The sequence below is a fragment of the Aquarana catesbeiana genome, unplaced genomic scaffold, assembly GCF_042186555.1.
Source record: "Aquarana catesbeiana isolate 2022-GZ unplaced genomic scaffold, ASM4218655v1 unanchor236, whole genome shotgun sequence".
NCBI classification, from domain to species: Eukaryota; Metazoa; Chordata; class Amphibia; order Anura; family Ranidae; genus Aquarana; species Aquarana catesbeiana.
In genome coordinates this window covers 152,327-176,074 of record NW_027362664.1, presented here as the reverse complement: position 1 = coordinate 176,074, position 23,748 = coordinate 152,327, and the positions used below count along the sequence as shown (strand labels likewise).

At 46.7% G+C, this 23,748-nt stretch overlaps 1 protein-coding gene across 1 annotated transcript in view; it reads left to right on the top strand.

Annotated features, from left to right (window-relative positions):
* Positions 1–23,419, top strand: part of LOC141121995 (uncharacterized) — a 119,590-nt gene extending 96,171 nt beyond the window's left edge. Inside the window, exon 14 of the mRNA XM_073611780.1 lies at positions 21,430–23,419. Coding sequence (XP_073467881.1) covers positions 21,430–22,543 — 1,114 coding nt within the window. The 3' untranslated portion in view covers positions 22,544–23,419. The remainder of the gene's footprint in view (positions 1–21,429) is intronic.
* The last annotated feature ends 329 nt before the right edge of the window (positions 23,420–23,748 follow it).

Here is a 23,748-nt window from a genome sequence, read left to right as displayed (position 1 = left end):
AAGTCAAATCAGGCGGGCTGAGGAAGGGGGCGGGTACAATGCTTTTTCATTGGCTGAGGAAGCAGCAGAGAGGCTGTATATCAATCTGCCTCTGAAATCAGGCTGCCAGGTCTAACTAAAGATTATCGGCTTCTGCGGCCGGAGCAGCGGTATCCCGCCACGGGAAAAAAAGAGTCCCCCAGCCTTCTGGCATCAATAGAGGATGTGCAGGTACAAAAAAAAAAGTGACATATGCAAGTAGTGAATAATTGCGCTGATATTAACCTAATAATATTGCACCGTGTACCATCAAATAAATAGATACCATAAAAAGTGATCTGTAAATATTACATCATGCTAAAGAGAATAGTGATAAAAAGTCCTTAGGTGAAAAAGTTAATGAATTAATTGGTTCCACACAAATCCACCATCCACCAAGTGCACACCAAAAAAAATCCTCTGCAATATATTGCAAGACCAGATAATCAAGCCTGAATGTGTGGTAACTGTTCCTGTTAGACTTATCCACTGGCAGTAGTTAAAAATGAAATTCCCAGCTTTCCGCAGACTTCCAAGCCATGTAAAACAAAAAGGAAAACAAAACCATTGCGCAGGTAACGTGACAAAGTGATCCCTGTAAGGTTAGGATAACCCTACTTACATTTCCCCGTCCATATGATCGCATATATAAATGATCAGCTGCAAACAGCTTAACGCTGGAGACTCCTCATCCACCACCAGTGTACACACACACTGCTGGAAACGTCACAGGCTCCTCCTCCTGCCGCGTTGCGTCACCAGACATGTGACCTTAAAAAAGGTACCCAATGCCACTCTATACAATGTCCTGGATACTACAGTATACTAACCAAGAGAACAAACCCCTCCCCCCTACTGTCTCCCTCCTACCCACCCTGAACTGCCATTGGAGGGAAGAGAACGGACTCCTCCCCCACAGCTCTCTACTCAAGCAGCAGCACCCTCCTTCTATCCAATCCCTTCTTTTCCTGCAGAGAGTGACAGTGACATCATTCCTGTTAGTCAGCAGGCTGCCAGTGATTGGAGCCTTGCAGCCAGAGTTCCGGCAATAGATTTGGGTAAGCAGTTCGGGCCAAGCACAAGTTTGGCCCGAACTTTACCTGTTTGCCCGTTGGGGGGGGGGCAATCTAAGCCCTGATTGGGCAAAGCTTTGGCTAATCAGGGCATAATGAATAGCTGATTGTTATGAAGCTGGCCGCTGCATCCTTAGCAACGTTTGAGTCATCAGCTGTCAATGAGCTTCCTCGCTAATGGTTGAATGGAAAAAACAATGCTGGCAATAGAAAAACAACAAAAAAAATGGCGTGGGGGGTTCCCCCTAATCCATACCAGGCCTCTTGGGTCTAGTATGGATTTTAAGTGGAACCCCTTGCCAAAATTTAAAAAGAAACGGCATGGGGTCCCTCCAAAATCCATACCAGACCCTTAGGTCTGGTATGGATTTTGAGGAGAACCCCCGTGCCAATTTTTTCTTTTTTTTTAATTGGCGTGGGGTCTTCTTCAAAATCCATATCAGGCCCTTATCCGAGAATGCTGCCTGGCAGGACCGGAATGGGGGGGACGAGCGAGCGCTCCCCCTCCTGAACCATACCAGGCCATATGCCCTCAGCATGCGGGGTGCTTTGGGGTGGGAAGGGCTCTGCCCCCTCTCTAAAGCACCTTGTCCCCATGTTGATGTGGACAAGGACCTCTTACCCACAACCCCAAGCTGTGGTTGTGGGGGTCTGCGGGCAGGGGGCTTATCGGAAACTGGGAGGCCCCCTTTTACCAACATAGAAGACAATGAAGTGCCCCCCAAAAAGTGTACACAGGGGACTTTAAGGGAAGCTATACAGAGATTAAAAAATATAAGTATGTATAGAAAAATAAAAAAATTATTGGAAAAATATTTAAAAAATAGGTGCATACAATACCCTACAGAGCATAAATACAGTTGATACAATTGAAGTTGTTTATCTCCTGTTTTCTCGCCTGACGTGTTTCAGGATCTCCAATATTAATCCCTTCATCAGGGGAATTTTTTTTAGGAGATATCAAGACAAATGACAATCTATAATGGAACATAACATAAGTTTGAGTGTACAACAATCCAATGGAGAGAGAATGAGCATTGTGGGAGATGGAACGGGGATCACTCATCGATCAACTGGATACTGTGTTTCAATACTGCCAATGATAAGATATGTGTATACAGATAAAGTACAGGGTATATACAAATGTAGAAAAAAACTCATGCTTAAGAATGGATGATCAAAGAATAACCCTGCTGTGGTCCCAAGAATAACCAGATCTGAAGCTTATTGGTATGGTGCCTGGATATGTAGAAGTTCCAGAAAGCGTGTCAGAGCTTCAGGTGATCAAAGACTGAGCTTACCGGTGGTATAGAGTGGCCGGAAACAGACCGGCAAAGTGCACTGGAATACCAGAGTAATCTGAAATTGTGTGTGTGTGTGTGTGTGTGTGTATATGTGTATATATATATATGTGTGTATATATATATTAGGGGTGCAACGGATCAAAAATCTCACGGATCGGATCGATCAGCAAAAAAAACAAAAACACACAAATCTTGTTACACCCACCGGAGTTTTAGATTTAAAAGCTATTTTCAACACAAAACCGAGCTTGTATGCATAAATACAGTATTTGTGCATATAAGCTCGGTTTTGTGTTGAAAATAGCTTTTAAATCTAAAACTCCGGTGGGTGTAACAAGATGTCCGCTTGCCCCCTTCTCACTCTATCATTATTGTACTGTGCAGGAGTGTGGGGTGTAGCAAGATGGCGGCGACGAAACGTCACTTCCTGTCGAGACAGTGGCCGCTTCCGGGTGTACCAAGATGGCTGCCGCTCCGGAGCTAGGCTGAAGCCGCGGCCTTTCCTATGGCTGAGGCCTACGGATCGGCAACGATCTGTTGCACCCCTAATATATATGTGTATGTATGTATGTATGTATGTATTTGTGTGTGTATGTATGTATGTGTGTGTGTGTGTGTGTGTATATATGTATAATATATACATATGTAGTGCTGGCATTTTTGCCATGTAATGTTAAATGGTAGACAATGCTATAAACTGTTATTTGGCTCCCTCCAGTGGTATACTTGTGAATAGATTTGTTTATTTTTATATATAATAGCTATACAGGAAGCGATTTAATGGCTTTGCTAAAACAGACTCACCTACCCACAATGCTCACTCACCTACACATGAACACTGAGTGACTAAACTGCATGCTGTGTAGGTAATAAAAGGGCCGGCAAAGCCATTTTCTTTCTGTTCTGGACGCGTGGCCTGCCTGCAAGGATCTGTGAGGAGGTGTTCCAGAGAGCGCGGCCAGCATCTTGTGGAGTGGAGCAAGCCACGGACTCTGCCCTATCCCAGTGTGCTGGAGAAACAGTGTGATCAGATGGGGAAGGATCCAGAGACACCTGACGGAGCCATTTGAGGGTCCCAGTCATCTTGCGGAGCAGAGCAGTGTGACGGAGCTGGCCCGCAGCAGCACTCAGAGGTGCGGAGCAGAGGCTTACAATTTTCCAGGCCTGGTGTGGTGAGAGGGCGGATGCCCGGATGTTATTTAACGCACTTAACAAACTTAGGCTCATACCACAGTGTTGCTGAGACCTGCAGTTCCGCAGAGGGGTCTCATTCGGATAGGCTGAGTTCAAGCAGGCCTCAAGCCTATACTTTACTAAGTGCAAAGATAATAAAAGTATACACTGCGCTATATTAAAAAGTATATGGTGCGGAGCGGCTACATACAGGGTGACAACAACCAAAGAATCATGTGAAAGTAAAATGTAGCGCGTAGATTGTGCAAAAAGTCTTCGATCAAGAAAACAACTAAAATAAACAAATGTCCACAAACGATAAACATAACAGTGGTAAAACTTATAAGTCTCTCAATATAGGTGAAAAAAGGTCCAGTAAGTGAATAGAAAACCAATGACATGGAATGTCCCACTGAAAATGGTACGTGGATGTAAGACGACAGATGTTATAACACGGGTAAATCAGATCATCCCCAAGCTGTATCTCACAACTGCATGGGACTTAGTAAAGATGGCGTGTATGAAACTCTTACCAGATACATTGGACTCCCTTGTCAGCGACAGGGAGTCACTCGAGCTGGTTGCCTCTCAGGGCCTGTAAGCGGACATCACAGCTCTGCGAACCTTCTGGGTCAAATTCTGCGTGGATCTCCCGGGGCCGCCAGGTGGGTCCTCCCAAAGGATGGCCAAGGTGCGAATCAGAGGGAACAGTGCGTCACATAAAAAAACTGAAGTGAAGGCTGGTTGGATCTCTCAGTGGATATGTGGAGAAAAAATAAACAGGCTCCACATAATGTAGATGAGCAAAGTGGGATTTTTATTGCTAAAAAAGCCAGGTAACAATAAAATGTGATCACAGGGTATAAAAACAAAGATGGGCAACAAGAAGGATGCTGGAAGCGCCCGACGCGTTTCGATCAAATGGATCGTCTACTGGGGCATACGTTACTAAGAGCTGACACTGTGGCGGTTCAGAGATAACTATACCGGAGGCAATTATAAGTGTGTGCACCGCAGGAACTGTTCTAAATCATCAGCACATGTTACTTCTTTGCTTGTTAAACCCTTGGATTACAAACACTGCAGTATTATAGCTAGCAGAAGACCAGAGACTACAACTTTCACTGAGAGGCCTTGTGTTCAGTTACAGTAACAAAGGACCACATCATACCTCAGGGGGAGCTCTTGAGCAAACTGTACTGTGTTGTGTTTGGTAACCTTGCATTAGTGTGCTTAGTGCAGCATGCTGGAAGTGGAAAGGTGCCCAGTGTCAAGGCATTGTCACTCTGGACACTAGTGCCACTTGGAGATGCGTCTGCAAGGGTCATTCAAGAAATCTTTACATATTAATTATTTGTGAATACTTATCGCATTGTCATATTACGTTTGTGTGACAGTGCATTTATTGTAACTACTGTTTATGCCAGTCTCAGTAAAATTACATTATGGTTAATTACAATTGGTGTGAAGCGTTGTTCATTCTGCTACAGGTTGAACAACGGATACCCAGGTAATGGTAAAGGTACATCATTGGTATATTGTTATTGTGGGATTGTCCTTTGTTGTTTAGCTTCACACCAAAAACTGTTCCACAGCTGTGTCAAGTGGGTTGAGCCAAGTTATTGGGGGTGGAATAGCAGAGTACAGGCCCAATCAAATATCAGCAGCTCCTTCGGGACTCAGTGCTACACGGAGGTCCCACTGAGATTTTTGCCTTTACTGTCAGCCCGCTAGCTGTAACCCATAGCAACCATTTACCGGATCTGATATAAAGAAAGTCCAGCATTCAGTGACTGTAACATGTGTTGTCATACGTGGCACAGCGGCATCATGCCATCCAATTACAGGTGTCCGGCGTGGGTACAACGCTGACCACCACTCACTGTTTGCAATAATTTGTCCTGCTAACACAGTAAGAATGTGGATGGGGCTTGTGGATGTCGCTGTTGCCTTTGGAAACATGGACACAGGGGGTGGCATGGCCGGGGACTACGGAGAAGTTTGTCCCTTACAGTTTGGGACATTACAAGGGAGACATTTTGCTGTGTGTGTTTTGTGATGGCTGCTTTGTAGATACTGACCTTGCAGGTGATCAGTGCAGAGATCTAGTGTACGCAGAGTCCTGGCTGGCAGTGCCAACGAGACCAGTCAGGGGGGCTTGTTTTACTACCAGAGGACGCCGGCGCTTGCGTGTTGGAGCCAGCGCTGACGTCAGACGTTGGGGATGCCAGTGCTGACATCAGATGTCCGGGACGGGGGGAAGGCGTTTACAGAGCGGAGGGCGTGGTCATCGTACCATCAGGATAAGGGAAGGAGTGTACAAAGCAGCAGGTGGAGTCATCACATCGTCAGGACCAATGGTCAGCCTGAAAGGAAATGGAAGGCGTGGCTAACGTCACACCCTCCAAGGCCTTGAGCTGCGTTGACCAGTGTATCAAGACGGGAACTCCCCAAGGGGCGTGGAAACCAATATCGTGATGCGCATGATAACAGTGTCCTGCATTGACATATGTATGGGGCGTGCTTGTGCCTGGTTGAGATGGAAATCGCATCATAGGAGGCACAGGGGGTGAGGCAGTAGCCAGGCCCAGTGAGTCTCATAGATAGCAAGACATGCATAAGCTGCAATAGAGATAAGGTACCTGTAGGGAGCTGAAACAGGATTGTGCACCTAACGGAGGCATACAGAGCCCAAGAGAGTTGTTAGTAATATGGCTGAATGATTACAGTAAACAACCATACCGAAGCCATATGACTGTAAATGTATAATCATCGTGTGTATATACTGTATGTATATATGTGTGTGTGTGTGTGTGTATATATATATATATATATATATATATATATATATATATATATATATATATATATATATATATATATATATATATATATATATATATATACACAGTAGGCTATCAATGGGACCACAGACAGGGTGCAAATGATAAGTAGTTGGTATAGATATACCAAGTGTGTGTGGATGTAAAGCACATACGGGTATAATGAGTTCATAGGGCATTTTTTAAGGAGGAAACCATATTGATGTTCCATGTCATGAAAAGTATAACTCAGATCGGCAAGTTTTTTCCAGTTCCATCTCCAAGGGATTATACAGTCACCACAATAGGCATAGAAACAAAATTGATGAAGTAGTACATGTTATATGAAAAAAAAGCAGTGTATACAGTTGAAATGAATGCGTTTGAAAACATAACAGTATAACAGCATATTAGAAACCATATATACATTATCTGACAAAAGTGAGTACGCCCCTTACATTTTTGTAAATATTTTATTATATCTTTTTATGTGACAACACTGAAGAAATGACACTTTGCTACAATGTAAAGTAGTGAGTGTACAGCTTGTATATCAGTGTGAATTTGCTGTCCCCTTAAAATAACAACACACAGCCATTTAATGTCTAAATTGCTGGCAACAAAAGTGAGTACACCCCTAAATGAAAATGTTCCAAATTGGGCCCAATTAGCCATTTTCCCTCCCCAGTGTCATGTGACTTGTTAGTGTTACAAGGTCTCAGGTGTGAATGGGGAGCAGGTGTGTTAAATTTGGTGTTATCGCTCTCACTCTCTCATACTGGTGACTGGAAGTTTAACATGGCACCTCATGGCAAATAACTCTGAGAATCTGAAAAAAAAATTGTTGCTCTACATAAAGATGTCCTAGGCTATAAAAAGATTGCCAAGACCCTGAAACTGAGCTGCAGCACGGTGGCCAAGACCATACAGCGGTTTAACAGGACAGGTTCCATTCAGAACAGGCCTCACCATGGTTGACCAAAGAAGTTGAGTGCATGTGCTCAGCATCATATCCAGAGGTTGTCTTTGGGAAATAGATGTATGAGTGCTGCCAGCATTGCTGCAGAGGTTGAAGGGGTGGGGGATCAGCCTGTCAGTGCTCAGACAATACGCTGCACGCTGCATCAAATTGGTCTGCATGACTGTCATCCCAGAAGGAAGCCTCTTCTAAAGATGCTGCACAAGAAAGCCCCCAAACAGTTTGCTGAAGACAAGCAGACTAAGGACATGGATTACTAGAACCATGTCCTGTGGTCTGATGAGACCAAGATAAACTTATTTGGTTCAGGTGGTGTCAAGTGTGTGTGGTGGCAACCAGGTGAGGAGTACAAAGACAAGTGTGTCTTGCCTACCGTTAAGCAGTGTCTTGGTCTGGGGCTGCATGAGTGCATTGAGGGAACCATGAAGGCCAACATGTACTGTGACATACTGAAGCAGAGCATGATCCCCCTCCCTTCGGAGACTGGGCCGCAGGGCAGTATTCCAACATGATAATGACCCCAAACACACCTCCAAGATGACCATTGCCTTGCTAAAGAAGCTGAGGGCAAAGGTGATGGACTGGCCAAGTATGTCTCCAGACCTAAACCCTATTTAGCATCTGTGGGGCATCCTCAAACAGAAGGTGGAGGAGCGCAAGGTCTCTAACATCCACCAGCTCCGTGATGTCATCATGAAGGAGTGGAAGAGGACTCCAGAGGTAACCTGTGAAGCTCTAGTGAACTCCATGCCCAAGAGGGTTAAGGCAGTGCTGGAAAATATTGGTGGCCACACAAAACATTGACACTTTAGGCCCAATTTGGACATTTTCAGTTAGGGGTGTACTCACTTTTGTTGCCAGCGGTTTAGACATTAATGGCTGTGTGTTGTGTTATTTTGAGGGGACAGCAAATTTACACTGTTACACAAGCTGTACACTCACTACTTTACATTGTAGCAAAGTGTCATTTATTCAGTGTTGTCACATGAAAAGATAGAAGTAAATATTTACAAAAATGTGAAGGGTGCACTCACTTTTGTGAGATACTGTATATTGGGGAAGTATATAACAACATAACAGGGGAACATAAGGGGGGGCGTGGCCTGAAGCTGCATGGAGTAAGGAGCGCGGTGTGAGAGTTCTGGCTACACTTATCCCTTAACTTTATCCTTTGGGGCCAAATCACCCTTAAACCCGGCACAACCTGTCCTGGCTACCTACGACTGCTCCCGGGACCATGTCGCCACCTAAGCGAGCCACCGGGACGCTTGGAAAACTGGATAAGTACCGCCACGAGGAGCGTGACCCAGCGAGTGAAGATGGCGCCACCTCAGCCGCAGGGGAAGAGACTCCGCAGTCTGGAGACACAGCCCGAATCCTTGACGCAGTTTCCCTCTGCCAAACGACCCTCACATCTAAGATTGAGGAAGTCAAAGTTGACATTCATAAGCTGAGAGAGAGGGTATCCGAAGCAGAACGCAGGATTGGGCAGGCGGAAGATGAAATTCTGCCATTACAGGTCACTACGGAGAGGCTTCAATATCAGCTCAACACTGTCCTTAGTAAACAGGACGATATGGAAAACAGACTACGTCGCTGCAACCTCCGATTTGTGGGACTTCCGGAGAGGTCGGAGGGCTCGGATCCCCCCACATTTCTAGAGAACCTCCTAATCGCCAACTTCGGCAGGGAGGCCTTCTCCTCCACAGTTGTGGTGGAGCGAGCGCACCTGCTGGCAGCGCGGCCCCGCCCCCCGGAGCTCCTCCGCGAACCTTCATTGCAAAGCTACTGAATTACCGAGACAGAGATACTATCTTACGCCTCATCCGTGAAAAAGGAAAAATACCATTCAGGGAAGCACACATTGCAGTATTCCCTGACTTCTCTGCAGAGGTTCAGAAGAAGAGGGCGCAATTCTCAGAGGCCAAGCGCCAACTGCGTAATCACCACCTAACCTATGCCATGCTGTTCCCAGCACGCCTACGAGTGATCCGTGATGGCAAGGCTCACTTTTTTGAGGATCCTTCGGTGGTCATTCCTTGGTTGGAAAACCGGGCTGCGGCTGGCCCGGCGCCATCGTAAACTGCGCCATGTACTCCCGCTTTGTCGACCTGCACTCAGACGGAACCTTCAATCCCATACTGAGGACGCACACCTTACGAAGAGTGAGTTATGCTACCCATGCTCTCCCCCCTTCTCATGCCCTGGCTTATGCCACCCTAGCGGATGTCCTTGCGAATTGACTTCCTCTCTCCCTTCATCTAATACGCTTACCTTGCAATGCCATCTTGGCTGCTCTGCAACGCTATTTGGCCCTACAGATGAGACACCTACCCAGCCGGGCTCAGGTAGCTTTTCACACCCCCTCCGCACGCCTGGATGCTTAACTGTTTTGCACCGCTGTGCTCTTCTGTTAACTTTTGTTCGTCCCCAGCGGCACCTGGGGGGACACCCGGTCCTCTTATTCCTTTACCCTGCTGCACTATCTCTCCCTCACTAAGCGGATTGGGCCCCCCCTCGCAGCTGCAAAAAGCAATGTTTCCCGGGCCAGCGGCAGCCCCCACGGCCATGAAGGGTTGGCACAAGTTTGTCTTGCCGCGCTGGTCCAGAGCTGGCAAAGTTTTGGTTTTAACTGTTTTGTTCGTTTATTTCTTTATTATTCTCTGCTCATTTATGCATTGTTTGACGTGTCATGTAATACAGCTTATACACTGCTCGTTATTGTCTAGATTGCTCAAGGTACCTATCTGCATGGCTTCCTGCAGACTGGCTGTGGTCGCTCCGCGGCCTCGATTGGCCTGTCTGCAGGGCTCCAACATGATATATGAAGTGGGCTCTGTGCCTCAATCTACATCACTGTTTGTATTGGTCTGCTGTGTGGTGGTTGTGATTGTGGGTCCTTACATGCTGGTCCGATCGAGTATGCAAATACTCTCAACATTGAGATGGCCTCCCTAAAAATTGTCACGTGGAATGTGAGGGGATTAGGGGATAGGTCCAAGCGACTGGCTGCGTTGTCCCACCTCAAGCGCATGACATTTTTGTGCTCGTGGAGACTCATGTAACGGGGCAAATGCAGTTGGCGCTTAAAAAACCCTGGGTGGGCCGGACATATCAGGCCCCATTCACCAACAACTCAAGACGTATAGCTATTCTTATCGCCAAAACAGTCCAATTCCATCTTCATAGTTTAAGATCAGACCAGCAGGGAAGGTTCCTCTTCTTACATGCCTCGGTAGGGGGGCTCGAGTCTCTCTTGTTGGCTTTCTATATACCCCCGCCATTCCAGTTTGCTACCCTCAAAGACGGATTGGCCTTCATGTCTGAGCATCCAACAGTACCAGCTATATGGTTGGGTGACTTCAATATGGTGATTGACCCCCTCTTGGACAGGCTCCACTCATCCAATACGCTACCGGACAGACCTGCCCTGACTAGGTTTTGCAGATTCCTTTCAGAATTTGCCTTGACTGACACTTGGCGACTTAAATACCCCACTACACCTGCATATTCTTGTTTCACACCCTCGCAATCTGCAATGTCCTGTATAGACATGATTATGCTCACTCCTACCTTGATCCCAGAGCTCCTCGAAGTAGGCTTCGGTGTGAGGGTCCTTTCGGACCATTCACCTTACTGGATCACTCTGCGATTGCCCTCCGCCCCACCATCTCGCCAGTGGAGACTGAACCCATTCTGGCTCACTGTCCTCACGGATACTGAGCTCATACAGCGTGAGTGGTCTCACTATTTCCAGTCAAATCAGGGTTCGGCCTCGACCGGGATGGTGTGGGAGTCATTCAAGTCTCATGCCCTCTCCACACATATTAATAGACATAAGGCCTCTTCTAAAATTGTCCTTCAACAGGCTGAGGAACACCTAAGCTCCCTCGAGCGGGTTTTCCTTGCGAACCCCACACCTTCTAACTCTGCTCAACTTCGCTTGCAATCCAGACTCACAGACCATCTGCACTATGAGAAAGCAAAAAAGGGTATCTTTTTTTAGCAAACAAAGGGTCTTCGAACATGGAGAGCGGGCAGGCAGACTTCTCGCCTATATGGCTCATCTAGATCATACAACCCCGGTTGTGGTTCGGCTTCGTTCACAAGATGGAGCCGTATTCACAGACCCTGACCAAGTTATTCATGAATTCAAAAGGTTTTATGCCGACCTGTACACCTCTAGAGCTGACCGCCCCCCAAATGAGTTACACCTTCTACTGCAAAACATTGACTTCCCCTCTCTCACGACCTCCCAGGTGGAGCTTCTTGAGGCACCCATCACTGAGGAGTGCATCAAGGAGGCAATAGCGAGTTTACCAGCGTCAAAGGCCCCAGGCTCTGACGGTCTCCCGTTGGAATTGTATTCTCAGTTTCAAGAGGTCCTCATCCCTAGACTAGAATCTCTATACTCACACATCTATGAATCAGGTACACTCCCGCGCACTATGAATGAGGCCCTGATTGTTCTTATCCCAAAACCGGGTAAAGATCCTCTCCACCCCGAATCTTACTGTCCGATATCTCTCCTCCAGCTAGATGTAAAAATTCTTGCCAAAATTCTTGCCCTGAGACTCAACAAAGTCATACTTAGCCTCATTCATGCCGACCAAACAGGCTTTATGCCTAATAAGAACACAGCATTCAATCTGAGAAGACTATTCATAAACCTTCAAGCTACACACGATGACGTTGGCTCCAGGGTGGTGGTTAGTTTGGACGCCGCTATCTGTGGGAGTGCCTCCACAGATTTGGCTTTGGGCCCAGATTCATCAGGTGGCTCCAGCTCCTCTACCAGGCTCCCACTGCCCGGATTCAAGTTAACGGTAAAACGTCCACCCCATTTTCACTATCTAGAGGAACACGTCAGGGCTGCCCCATATCTCCTATGCTGTATAGGCTGGCTGTTGAGCCATTAGCCATCGCCATCAGGTACATCCCGATATTAAGGGCCTTTGTATGGGGCAGCTGACTGAGGTTCTCAGTCTATATGCAGACGACATGCTTCTCTATCTGGCAGACGCGGGTCCCTCCCTAGCGACAGCCCTACACCTCATTCAACAGTTTGGGACCTTCTCGGGGCTGCAGATAAATTGGTCCAAATCCCAGATACTCCCCATAGATGTCTCCGTTCCAACAAACACCCAAGAGGCTTTCCCGTTGGTAAGGACTAACCAGATTATATACCTAGGTATACAATGCTCACGCTCCCTAGCGGACTACACACGCCTTAACATTGAACCAATGTACGCTCTTCTTAAAAGCAAAACACAAATATGGTCTAGGCTCCCCATCGGAGTAATGGGTCGTATTAATTTGGTGAAGATGATCCTCCTTCCTAAATTATTATACCTATTCTGGCATGCTCCACTATACATCCCGACCCACATATTTAGATCCCTGGAATCCATACTTAATACCTTTTTATATGGGGTTCCTCTCGACATAAATTATCATGGCAGATATTGAAGTGTCCCACTCACCTAGGGGGAACGGCCACTCCCGATCTCACATTTTATTACATGGCTTCCCAATTGTTCCATTTTTATTATTTTAATAGGCACGATAAACTTCATTATTCCGCACTGGTATGCACATCTGCGTCAGATGTGGTGGCTCACCCATTTCAGATAATTTTCTGTAAACACAGGGGTGTGTCCCGCTCCGGGGGTGGGAGTCACGTGTTAAAACATCACAGCAGGATTTGGCAAAGCGCACTTACCACTATTGGGGCTCCCCCTGTACACGCCCACACACCGCTTTGGGATAACCCTCAGCTCCCCGAACTATTGACTATTCCAGACTATAAACTATGGATAATTTATAAAATCATATACCTCTCCCAGCTTATTTCTGGAGGTGCAGTTAAAACATTCCAGACCCTGAAGGATGACTTTGCTCTTCCCACCCACCCATACACAACATCTAAAAGCCAAATGGGAAACTGACACTGGTGAAATAGACGATGAACAATGGGGGGAAATACTGGCGACCTGCACAAAAGTATCTCCTAATCTATCAGCTCGCCTCACCCACCTTTACATCCTCCATAGGTCATACCTTACCCCTGCACGAATCCTTAAGTATAAGCTGGACACTGACTCAGCCTGTCCCCGTTGCGGTGGCACCCCTAGCACTTTTTACCACCTCATATGGTCTATCCAGCGCTATTGGTCACAAATAGTCAAATTCCTTCACGACTGTATGGGCTTCCCTCTAACATTATGCCCACGCCAATGCCTGCTTGGCCTCCTCCCCATCTCAGAAGAGGAGAAATACCTGACAATATTCTTGCAGGAAACTCTCTTCATTGCTAGAATGCAGATAGCTCAATTGTGGCTTCGGCCTACCCCCCTACCACACAGCAATGGAAGAGGGCTGTGAATCTAATGCCGCGTACACACGAGCGGACTTTCTATCCTACTTGGTCCGGCACACTTTCCGACGGACTTTGTCCGCCAGGTGCGCCGGACTTTAAAACGGACGGACTTGCCCACACACGCCGGGACTTTCCGGCGGGCTAAGTCCGCCCGTCTTTCCGACGGACTTTCGCCGGAGTTCCGGCGGACTTTCAGAATGAACGGACTTGCCCACACACGGACAAGTCCGTTCATTTTGAACGTGACTCAGGTGCGACGGGACTAGAAAAGGATGTCAATCTTGCCGCTTTTATCGGCGAGATTGACACCTTACTAGCCCCGTCGCGGGGCATACCAGGCCCTTAGGTCTGGTATGGATTATAAAGGGGAACCCCGCTACGCCGAAAAAACGGCGTGGGGTCCCCCTAAAATCCATACCAGACCCCGATCCGAGCACGCAGCCTGGCCGGTCAGGAAAGGGGGTGGGGACGAGCGAGCGCCCCCCCCTCCTGAACCGTACCAGGCCGCATGCCCTCAACATGGGGGTGGGTGCTTTGGGGGAGGGGGGCGCCCTGCGCCCCCCCCCCAAAGCACCTTGTCCCCATGTTGATGAGGACAAGGGCCTCTTCCCGACAACCCTGGCCGTTGGTTGTCGGGGTCTGCGGGCGGGGGGCTTATCGGAATCTGGGAGCCCCCTTTAATAAGGGGGCCCCCAGATCCCGGCCCCCCACCCTATGTAAATGAGTATGGGGTACATGGTACCCCTACCCATTTACCTAGGAAAAAAGTGTAAGTAATAAAACACACTACACAGGTTTTTAAAATATTTTATTAAACAGCTCCGGGGGGGGGGGGATCTTCCTCCGGCTTCGGGGGTCTTCTTCCGGCTTCGGGGGTCCCTCCGCTTCATCTTCTCCCGGCGTCCGGTTGGTTCTTCTCCGCTCTCTTCTCCCGGTGTTCCTGTTCTTCGGCCGGCTCCTCTGCTGTCTTCAAGTAGCTCTCTTGCCAGCAGAGGTCCGGACTTCTGGGCTTCTGGGCTTCTGGGCTTCTCTTCCCCAAATGTTGACACGACGCTCTCTCCGGCTGGACTGCTCTCCGAGGGCTGCGTTGTGACTTATATAGGTGGAGACCCCGCCCCCTTTTGATGTCACAGTCCCTGGGCATGCTGGGACTGTGACGTTTTAGGGGGCGTGGTCACTGGGTGATGTTGACCACGCCCCCTAAAACGTCACAGTCCCAGCATGCCCAGGGACTGTGACATCAAAAGGGGGCGGGGTCTCCGCCTATATAAGTCACAACGCAGCCCTCGGAGAGCAGTCCAGCCGGAGAGAGCGTCGTGTCAACATCTGGGGAAGAGAAGCCCAGAAGCCCAGAAGCCCAGAAGTCCGGACCTCTGCTGGCAAGAGAGCTACTTGAAGACAGCAGAGGAGCCGGCCGAAGAACAGGAACACCGGGAGAAGAGAGCGGAGAAGAACCAACCGGACGCCGGGAGAAGATGAAGCGGAGGGACCCCCGAAGCCGGAAGAAGACCCCCGAAGCCGGAGGAAGATCCCCCCCCCCGGAGCTGTTTAATAAAATATTTTAAAAACCTGTGTAGTGTGTTTTATTACTTACACTTTTTTCCTAGGTAAATGGGTAGGGGTACCATGTACCCCATACTCATTTACATAGGGTGGGGGGCCGGGATCTGGGGGCCCCCTTATTAAAGGGGGCTCCCAGATTCCGATAAGCCCCCGCCCGCAGACCCCGACAACCAACGGCCAGGGTTGTCGGGAAGAGGCCCTTGTCCTCATCAACATGGGGACAAGGTGCTTTGGGGGGGGGGCGCAGGGCGCCCCCCTCCCCCAAAGCACCCACCCCCATGTTGAGGGCATGCGGCCTGGTACGGTTCAGGAGGGGGGGGCGCTCGCTCGTCCCCACCCCCTTTCCTGACCGGCCAGGCTGCGTGCTCGGATCGGGGTCTGGTATGGATTTTAGGGGGGACCCCATGCCGTTTTTTTCGGCGTAGGGGCTTCCCTTTATAATCCATACCAGACCTAAGGGCCTGGTATGCCCCGCGCTCGCCGCAATAGGAAAATGTGTTTTTCCTATTGCAGCGAGCGTGAGATGCAATACCCTGCCCTCGTGTTGTATCTGGTCCGTCGGACCAGCATACACACGAGCGGGCTTTCCGTCGGACCAGCACACACACGAGCGGACTTTCCGCCCGAAACTGAGTCCGGCGGAAAGATTTAGAACTTTCTTCAAATCTAGGTCCGGCGGGCTTTTGGGAAAAAGTCCGCCGGAAAAGTCCGCCGGTGCCTACACACGGGCGGATTGTCCGGCACACTCTGGTCCGCCGGACCAAGTATGCCGGAAAGTCCGACCGTGTGTACGCGGCATTACTCTCCCTTACAAGAAGGTTTTGTATACCCATCGTGGTTGCCCGGGCAAATATCATAAGATATGGGATAGGTGGATAAATGAATCCTCCACATGTATCGACTAGCATCATACGCTTATTTGACTCTTGTCTGCTTAGAGGTAACTGCTTTTGTTTAGACCTACTATGTCTTAGTGAAAATATGTTCTTCACATGCATGACAATGTTCGACATTTGAACCATAATTATAACGACGTGTCAGAAAATTCTGTATATAAGACACTATGCATAATATTGGTGCATTTCGCACCTTGTGTTTTGTTGTTAATAACCTGTATTGACTTTTATGCTCAATAAACTTTCCTTTTGATTAAAAAAAAACAGGGGAACATAAGAGCATATTAAAGACCAAATAATTGTAATTGGGGAAGATTCTAGTCTGCAAGGGGGTAAAAGGGGGGGGGGAGATTAGATGAGAAAGGTTTGTATGAAAAGGAGAGGCTATTGAAGACTTGGAAAATGGTTATTCAAAGTTACTTTTCGCAAACCCCCGAGGCAAAGCCTTCTAAAAAAGGTCTGTAGCTAAGCTGGGTGTTTAGTCCTGGTGGGTTGGTGGCGCCTAGCTCCAAAATCCAGGGGGTTTCCCTCTGGAAAAGGAGTTTGTTCCAGTCTCCACCCCCAGTGTTGGGATAGACACGGTCCAGGATCAAAAAACAAATTTTGGAGTTTCTCCCCTTATGGTGATCCCTAACTTGTCTCCCAAGAGGGAGAGGCCCTTGTCCCCATCAACATGAGGACAAGGTGCTTTGAGGTGGGGGGGGCAGAGCCCTCCTGCCTAAAAGCATCCCTCCCATGTTGAGGGCATGTGGCCTGGTATGGTTCAGGATGGGGGGTGCTCACTCATCCCCACCCCCTTTCCTGACCTGCCAGGCTGCATGCTCGGAAAAGGGCCTGGTATGGATTTTGGAGGGACCCCACACCGTTTTTTTGTTTTTTTTATTTTGACGTGGGGTTCACCTTAAAATGCATACCAAGCCCAAAGGGCCTAGCATGGATTGGGGGGACTCCCATGCTGTTTTTTAACATTTTTGTATTTCCAGCAATAGCATTGTATTGCCCGAAATTTAAACTTTTTTTTTTTTTCTTTAGAAATGTCAGTTTTGCTGCAGCAGCTTCTATACACGGTACTAATGCACTTACTAATGAACTAATACTAAAGGTAGTACTAATACTAATAAATTTTAAAGGCAGACTAAGGGGACCCCCCCCCCATCACTGTATTTAAAGGAATTATTTTAGTTTTATCGTTTCACTTTAACCGCTTCAGCTCAGGAAGTTTCATCCCTCTTCATGACCAAGCCATTTTTTGCGATACGGCACTGCGTTACTTTAAGGGACAATTGCGCTGTTGTGCAACACTGTACCCAAATACAATTGATTTCCTTTTTTTCCACAAATAGAACTTAAATTTGGTGGCATTTGATCACCTCCTGGGTTTTTTATTTTTTGTGCTATAAACAAAAAAAGAGCGACAATTTGGAAAAAAACAAAACATATTTTTTACTTTCTGCTATAAAACATCCAAATGAAAAATGTAAAACAAATTTCTTCATCAATTTAGGTCAATATGTATTCTGCTACTTGTTTTTGGTTAAAAAAAATCCCAGTGGGCGTATATTCATTGGTAAGTGTATATTGAAAGGTATAGCGTCTACAACTTTTTACATGTTTGGAAGTTTTGGTGCGAACTGAACAAGGGGGTGTTCGGCCCAACTCTATCTGGCAGTTATCCTAATCTCATCAAGTTCCCCTTCCTAGACATCATGGTGACCCTACATTGACCTCACAGCACTGCCTCAAAGCAAGCAAGTCAATGGAAGTATTGTATTTATCATTCCTTGTCTGCAGATCTTAAACTAATCAAGACCAGTTCAGAAACCAAACAAACCCAACAGAGGGAAAGGGGATTTCTTATCCAACAGGCCAACAGGGTCCTGGGACCTCAAAAATGTATAAAACACTAAACAGTCCAAACTAAATGTGCTATTATGGGGGCAGGAGTTCTTCAATGTACAGCAATCCTCCTATTACCCCCCCCCCCCCCCCCGACATCCACATCCTATTATTGTGTGACCAATACAATCCAAATAATTCTTACTTTAATTTTCCAAAATTATCTGTCTACAAGGAGACCTGTATAGATCAAATGATGGCACCAATGAGGATGGAGGAGGACCGGAGTCACATGACTGAGAAGATGCTAAACCTCACCTTGGAGATCATCTACCTGCTAACTGGAGAGGTAAGGAGGATTTTGGGAGGTCACATGACATCACTCTTATCTCTACTAATAAAACACAGACCTGACTGGAGAGGTGAGGAGAATTCTGGGAGGTCACATGACATCACTTTTATCTCTATTTTATAAAACACATTCCTGACTGGAGAGGTGAGGAGGATTCTCTTAGAGCTGGGCGATTTTCTCCCAAAAAATTTTTTTTTTGATGGACACCGCGCTGGTCCTGAGTCGGCGCAGCCTCGCAGACTAGGCTGAAGCTGCGGCCTCGCCTAAAAACTCCTGCCCGCAGCTCCTCAGGGCCGACGCGGTGTCAGCGCCCTGACCGGAGAGGTGAGGGGGATTCTGGGAGGTCACATGACATCACTCCTGTCTCCAATAATAAAACACAGACCTGACCGGAGAGGTGAGGAGGATTCTGAGAGGTCACATGACATCAATCCTGTCTCCAATAATAAAACGCAGACCTGACCGGAGAGGTGAGGAGGATTCTGGGAGGTCACATGACATCACTCCTGTCTCCAATAATAAAACACAGACCTGACCTGAGAGGTGAGGAGGATTCTGGGACTCTAACATGATATTCCTATTGGTTTTCCAATACAGAGATTTCCTCTTGTGAAATCCGGTGATCATATGACCATCATAGTGCCTCCATGTGACTCCCTAAAACCTGAGAGACACAACATGCAGAAGATTCTAGAAGTCACCAAGAAGATGATGGAGCTGCTGACAGGAGAGGTGAGCGGTGCTGGGAATTCTGGGACATTATCAAAGTAACAGACAAGGGATGTGTCTGGATGGTGACTGTATCATTGTGTGTGTCAGGTTCCTATAAGGTGTCAGGATGTCACTGTCTATTTCTCCATGGAGGAGTGGGAGTATTTAGAAGGACACAAGGATCTTTACAAGGACGTCATGATGGACAATCAGCCACCCCTCACATCACCGGGTAAGAGAAGACTTTATTGTAAAGGATAGAGCAGTACGGAGGGTCCACCTAGATCCCCCATCATCTGATAAACACATAGAAACAATGTATTCAGTCTCAGGAGTAGAGATGGGCTGAACACCCCCCCGTTCGGTTTGCAACACCCAGAAAGCTCACAAACATGCCACTCAAATTTTGAAGGCTTATATGCAAGTAATTGGCCAAAAATCGGTATAGGGGTCCAGGTGCTGCTCTGGGGGGCCATCTATCAATGAAATTTTTTTTTTTTAAAAACAATCGTTTTTTCAGGAACAGTGATTTTAATGATGTCTAAAGTGCAACTATAAAAATAAATACCCTTAAATATTGTGTATGGGGGGGGGGGTCCCCTTAGTCTGCCTGTAAAGTGGCGCATCTGTAGAACATACAGAACATGCTGCAGCAAAAATGCCATTTCTAAAGGAAAAAAAGCGAGTCAAATCCCATTTAAAATGACTTGCAGTTGCAATTGCCGACACAGCATGGTTTTTGTAAAGAAGTAAAAAAAAAAATGGTGTGGGGTCCCTCCTAGATTCCATATCAGACCCTTATCCAAGCATGCAAAATGACAGGTCACTAAAGGGGGGAGGACAAGCAAGTGCCCTCCCTCCTGAACCATACCAGGCCATAGGCCCTCAACATGTCATGGTGGGTGCTTTGGGGCGGGGGGCTCTTCACACTATTGCTTATAGGCTGTACTATGGATACATTCGACACCTAACATACACATATGTGGTATCACTGCGATCATCAAGAGCAGGAAAATTTATTTTGAGTTTTTTTTGGTGGTAGGTTATGGTAATACTAAGAAATGTACAGCTAAAATAAAACTTTTTTTTTTTACTATTTTCCTTTTGATAAAAAATAAATAAAATCAGGAGATATCCATTACCATTTACCACCAAATGAAAGTCCAATTTGTTCTGAAAAACACGGTATAATTCACCTGGATGCACAAAGTAGTCACAAAATTTGGCTTGGGCAATAAGATCCCTCCGTGTAAATATATCGTCAATAATGCCACCCGCCTCGCCAGAAAAAAAAATGTTCCCGCCTTCCATGAAGACTGGCCGCTTACTGCAGACTTCTCCATTTGACAGCTGTTTTATACGTAAGGGGCGGGACCACCTGGCTACGACACCTGGTGGCACCGCCCCTTATGATGTCATGGACCGGTGCATGCATTTTCTTTGGGTGCGGTGTGATTGATGATGGATTTACATCGGGGGACATTGTTTTATTGTCAAAAACTGTCTTTTTATGAATTTTTGACACTTTTTTGTACCCCATACTCATTCATATGGGGGGGGGGCAGGATCTGGGGACCCCCTTGTTAAAGGGGGCTTCCAGAGTCCGATAAGCCCCCTGCCCACAGACTCGCACAACAACCGGTCATGGTTGTGGGGATGAGGCCCTTGTCCCCATCAACATGGACACAAGGTGCTATCGGGTGCAGGCTGAACCGTTCACCCAAACTACTCAGCAGATGGGAGGCAGTGGTGTGTGGGACCTCCTGCAGGTTGTCTTATGTGAACATTTAGGCTAAGGAAGTGCAGGACTTCTTGTGTTAGGAAGATGGCAATGATTGATCAAGGGGGTGGGGACACTCGTCCTATAATCCCCTCATCACTGTCACTCCTATAAAAGACAGTTCTCGTTGTTTCCTCACTCTCTGACTAAGGTCCATGTATAAAGAAATGAACTGGTAGGAGATCAGAGGACCCATTTACTAGTTACCTTGAGGGGGGAATTGTAAGATCCTCAGAGACAAAGCTGCCTGATGTGGGCGGAGTCCTGGTTTAGGGCAACCAATCTGCTCATGTCTAGTAATAATCTTTCTAATTCTATTTTAGTAGATGGACGGGAGATGAGGAAAACCTCAGAAGATTGTCTCACTTTGTCTCCAGACTGTAAAGTAGAAGATGAGGACATCGCACAGTATAGTCCAGCAGAACACCCGACTACCTCAAATGTCCATCCGGCACCACACAGTGTAGATGGACCATCGTATTCCTCTTATCCAGAGGAACCTCAGACTGTGGGGGACGGTGCCGTCCTTCCAACAGATAAGAGGTTTTCCTGTACTGAGTGTGGGAAGTGTTTCCATTATAAATCCCATCTTAATGTGCATAAAAGATCTCACACAGGGGAGAAGCCGTATTCCTGCCCTGAGTGCAGGAAATGTTTTAATTCTGAATCACATCTTAATGTGCATAAAAGATCTCACACAGGGGAAAAGCCACATTCCTGTCCTGAGTGTGGGAAATGTTTCCGTTTTAAATCCAGTCTTAATGTTCATATAAGATCTCACACAGGTGAGAAGCCATTTTCCTGCCCTCAGTGCAGAAAAAGTTTTTCACAAAAATCTCATCTTCAAATACATCATACACAATATCACACGGGTGAGAAACCATATTCCTGTCCTGAGTGTGGGAAATGTTTTGTTCAAAAATCACATTTTGTGACACATCTAAGGATTCACACGGGAGAAAAACCATACTTCTGTTCTGAGTGCGGAAAATGCTTTTCAGACAAATCCTTTTATCACACGCATCAGAGATTGCACACAGGTGAGAAGCCATATTCCTGTCCTGAGTGTGGGAAATGTTTTGTACAAAAATCAAAACTTGTCAGACATCAGAAGTCTCACACGGGTGAAAAGCCGTATTCCTGTCCTGAGTGTAGGGCATGTTTTGCAGAGAAGTCCAGTCTTTACAAACATCAGAGATCTCACAAGAAGGAGAAGCCATATTCCTGTCCTGAATGTGGGACATTTTTTTCAGAGAAGTCCAGTCTTTACACACATCAGAGATCTCACACAGGGGAGAAGCCGCATTCCTGTCCTGAGTGCGGGAAATGTTTTTCAAGAAGGTCCAGTCTTTACAGACATCAGAGGTCTCACATGGGGGAGAAGCCGTATTCCTGCCCTGAGTGCGGGAAATGTTTTTCAGTGAAGTCCTATCTTTGTATACACCAGAGATCTCACACTGGGGAGAAGCCATATTCGTGTCCTGAGTGCGGAAAATGTTTTTCACGGACATTCCATCTTTACAGACATCAGAGATCTCACACAGGGGAGAAGCCATATTCCTGTCTTACGTGTGGGAAATGTTTTTCACAGAAGTTTCATCTTTACAAACATCAGAGATCTCACACAGGGAAGAAGCCACATTCCTGTCCTGAGTAAGCGAATTGTCTACTTACTGAAGTCCTGTCTTCAGGGATCCCACGCAACCCTCGAGGTGTATTAGTGCCTTGAGTGCAGGAAATGTCTTCTATATAAATGTTGCTGGACATCACAGCTCTCATGTGGGGAAGAAGCACACCCTGATATACACTTAAGATAAACTCCATGGCTGATCTTCATCATGTAAGAAACAGTTCATAAGTAGATCAGAGATCACCAAAGACATGGATGAAGTGTTGTACCGTATTGACCATTGATGGCAGTAGAAAAATAAAAATGGAGTCATTACCTTTCATTGAAATAAAAAAAAATGTATCTCTGCGCTGTGGTGGGACGGCAGCTGACACAGATGAGTAATATACCAAACTTATAAATAATCTTAAGAAAAAATGTGTAGCGCCAAAAGTAAATGAACAGCTATAAGATGAGAACACTGTGTCATAAATGGACAACACATTAAAATAAAGTCCAAAAAAAGTGTTAAAGTGAAAAAAAAAAAGAAATATATACTGTGTGTGTGTATATATATATAAGTCCAATCTTGTGGATGGAAATCAACAAAAAACAATGTTGTGAAAAATATAGATTTAAATGCACAGTCCCATGATAGGATCAGCAATATAAACTTATTGGTGAAAACATAATTGTTCAGTGCAAAGATGTGCACAAAAATTTGGTGGTGACTTGAAAAGTGAAGAGGCGATCCAGTACAGTGCTCCAGAATCATCCACCGCACCCCTGTGAAATGGACACTCACCAGAAGAGCTGGCTGCCATTACAGCAGCAAACACGCACCATCCGCCATCTGTTGTGGGAAAGGCTGTTCAGCAACTCACACCATCCAGATGTAGCTGTAGTAAATAAAGCTCACCGGGAGCCAGATGAAATCTCCATAGTGTAGTATTTATTGAAATTGTATTTTAAAAGTCAAAATAAAATGAATCATAAAAAATATGACAGTGGGTGCCACTGCCGACCCAGTATCGGACAGTGGCCTGACATCAGCACTAGTGTCTGGAGTAGCTTTTCCGGTGAGTGTCCATTTCTAGGGATGAGCCGAACAACCCCCGGTTCGGTTCGCACCAGAACTTGCAAACAGGCAAAAAATTTGTGCAAACATGCGAACACCATTAAAGTCTATGGGATACGAACGTTAAAAATCAAAAGTGCTAATTTTAAAGGCTCATTGCCATAAAAAGTGTTTG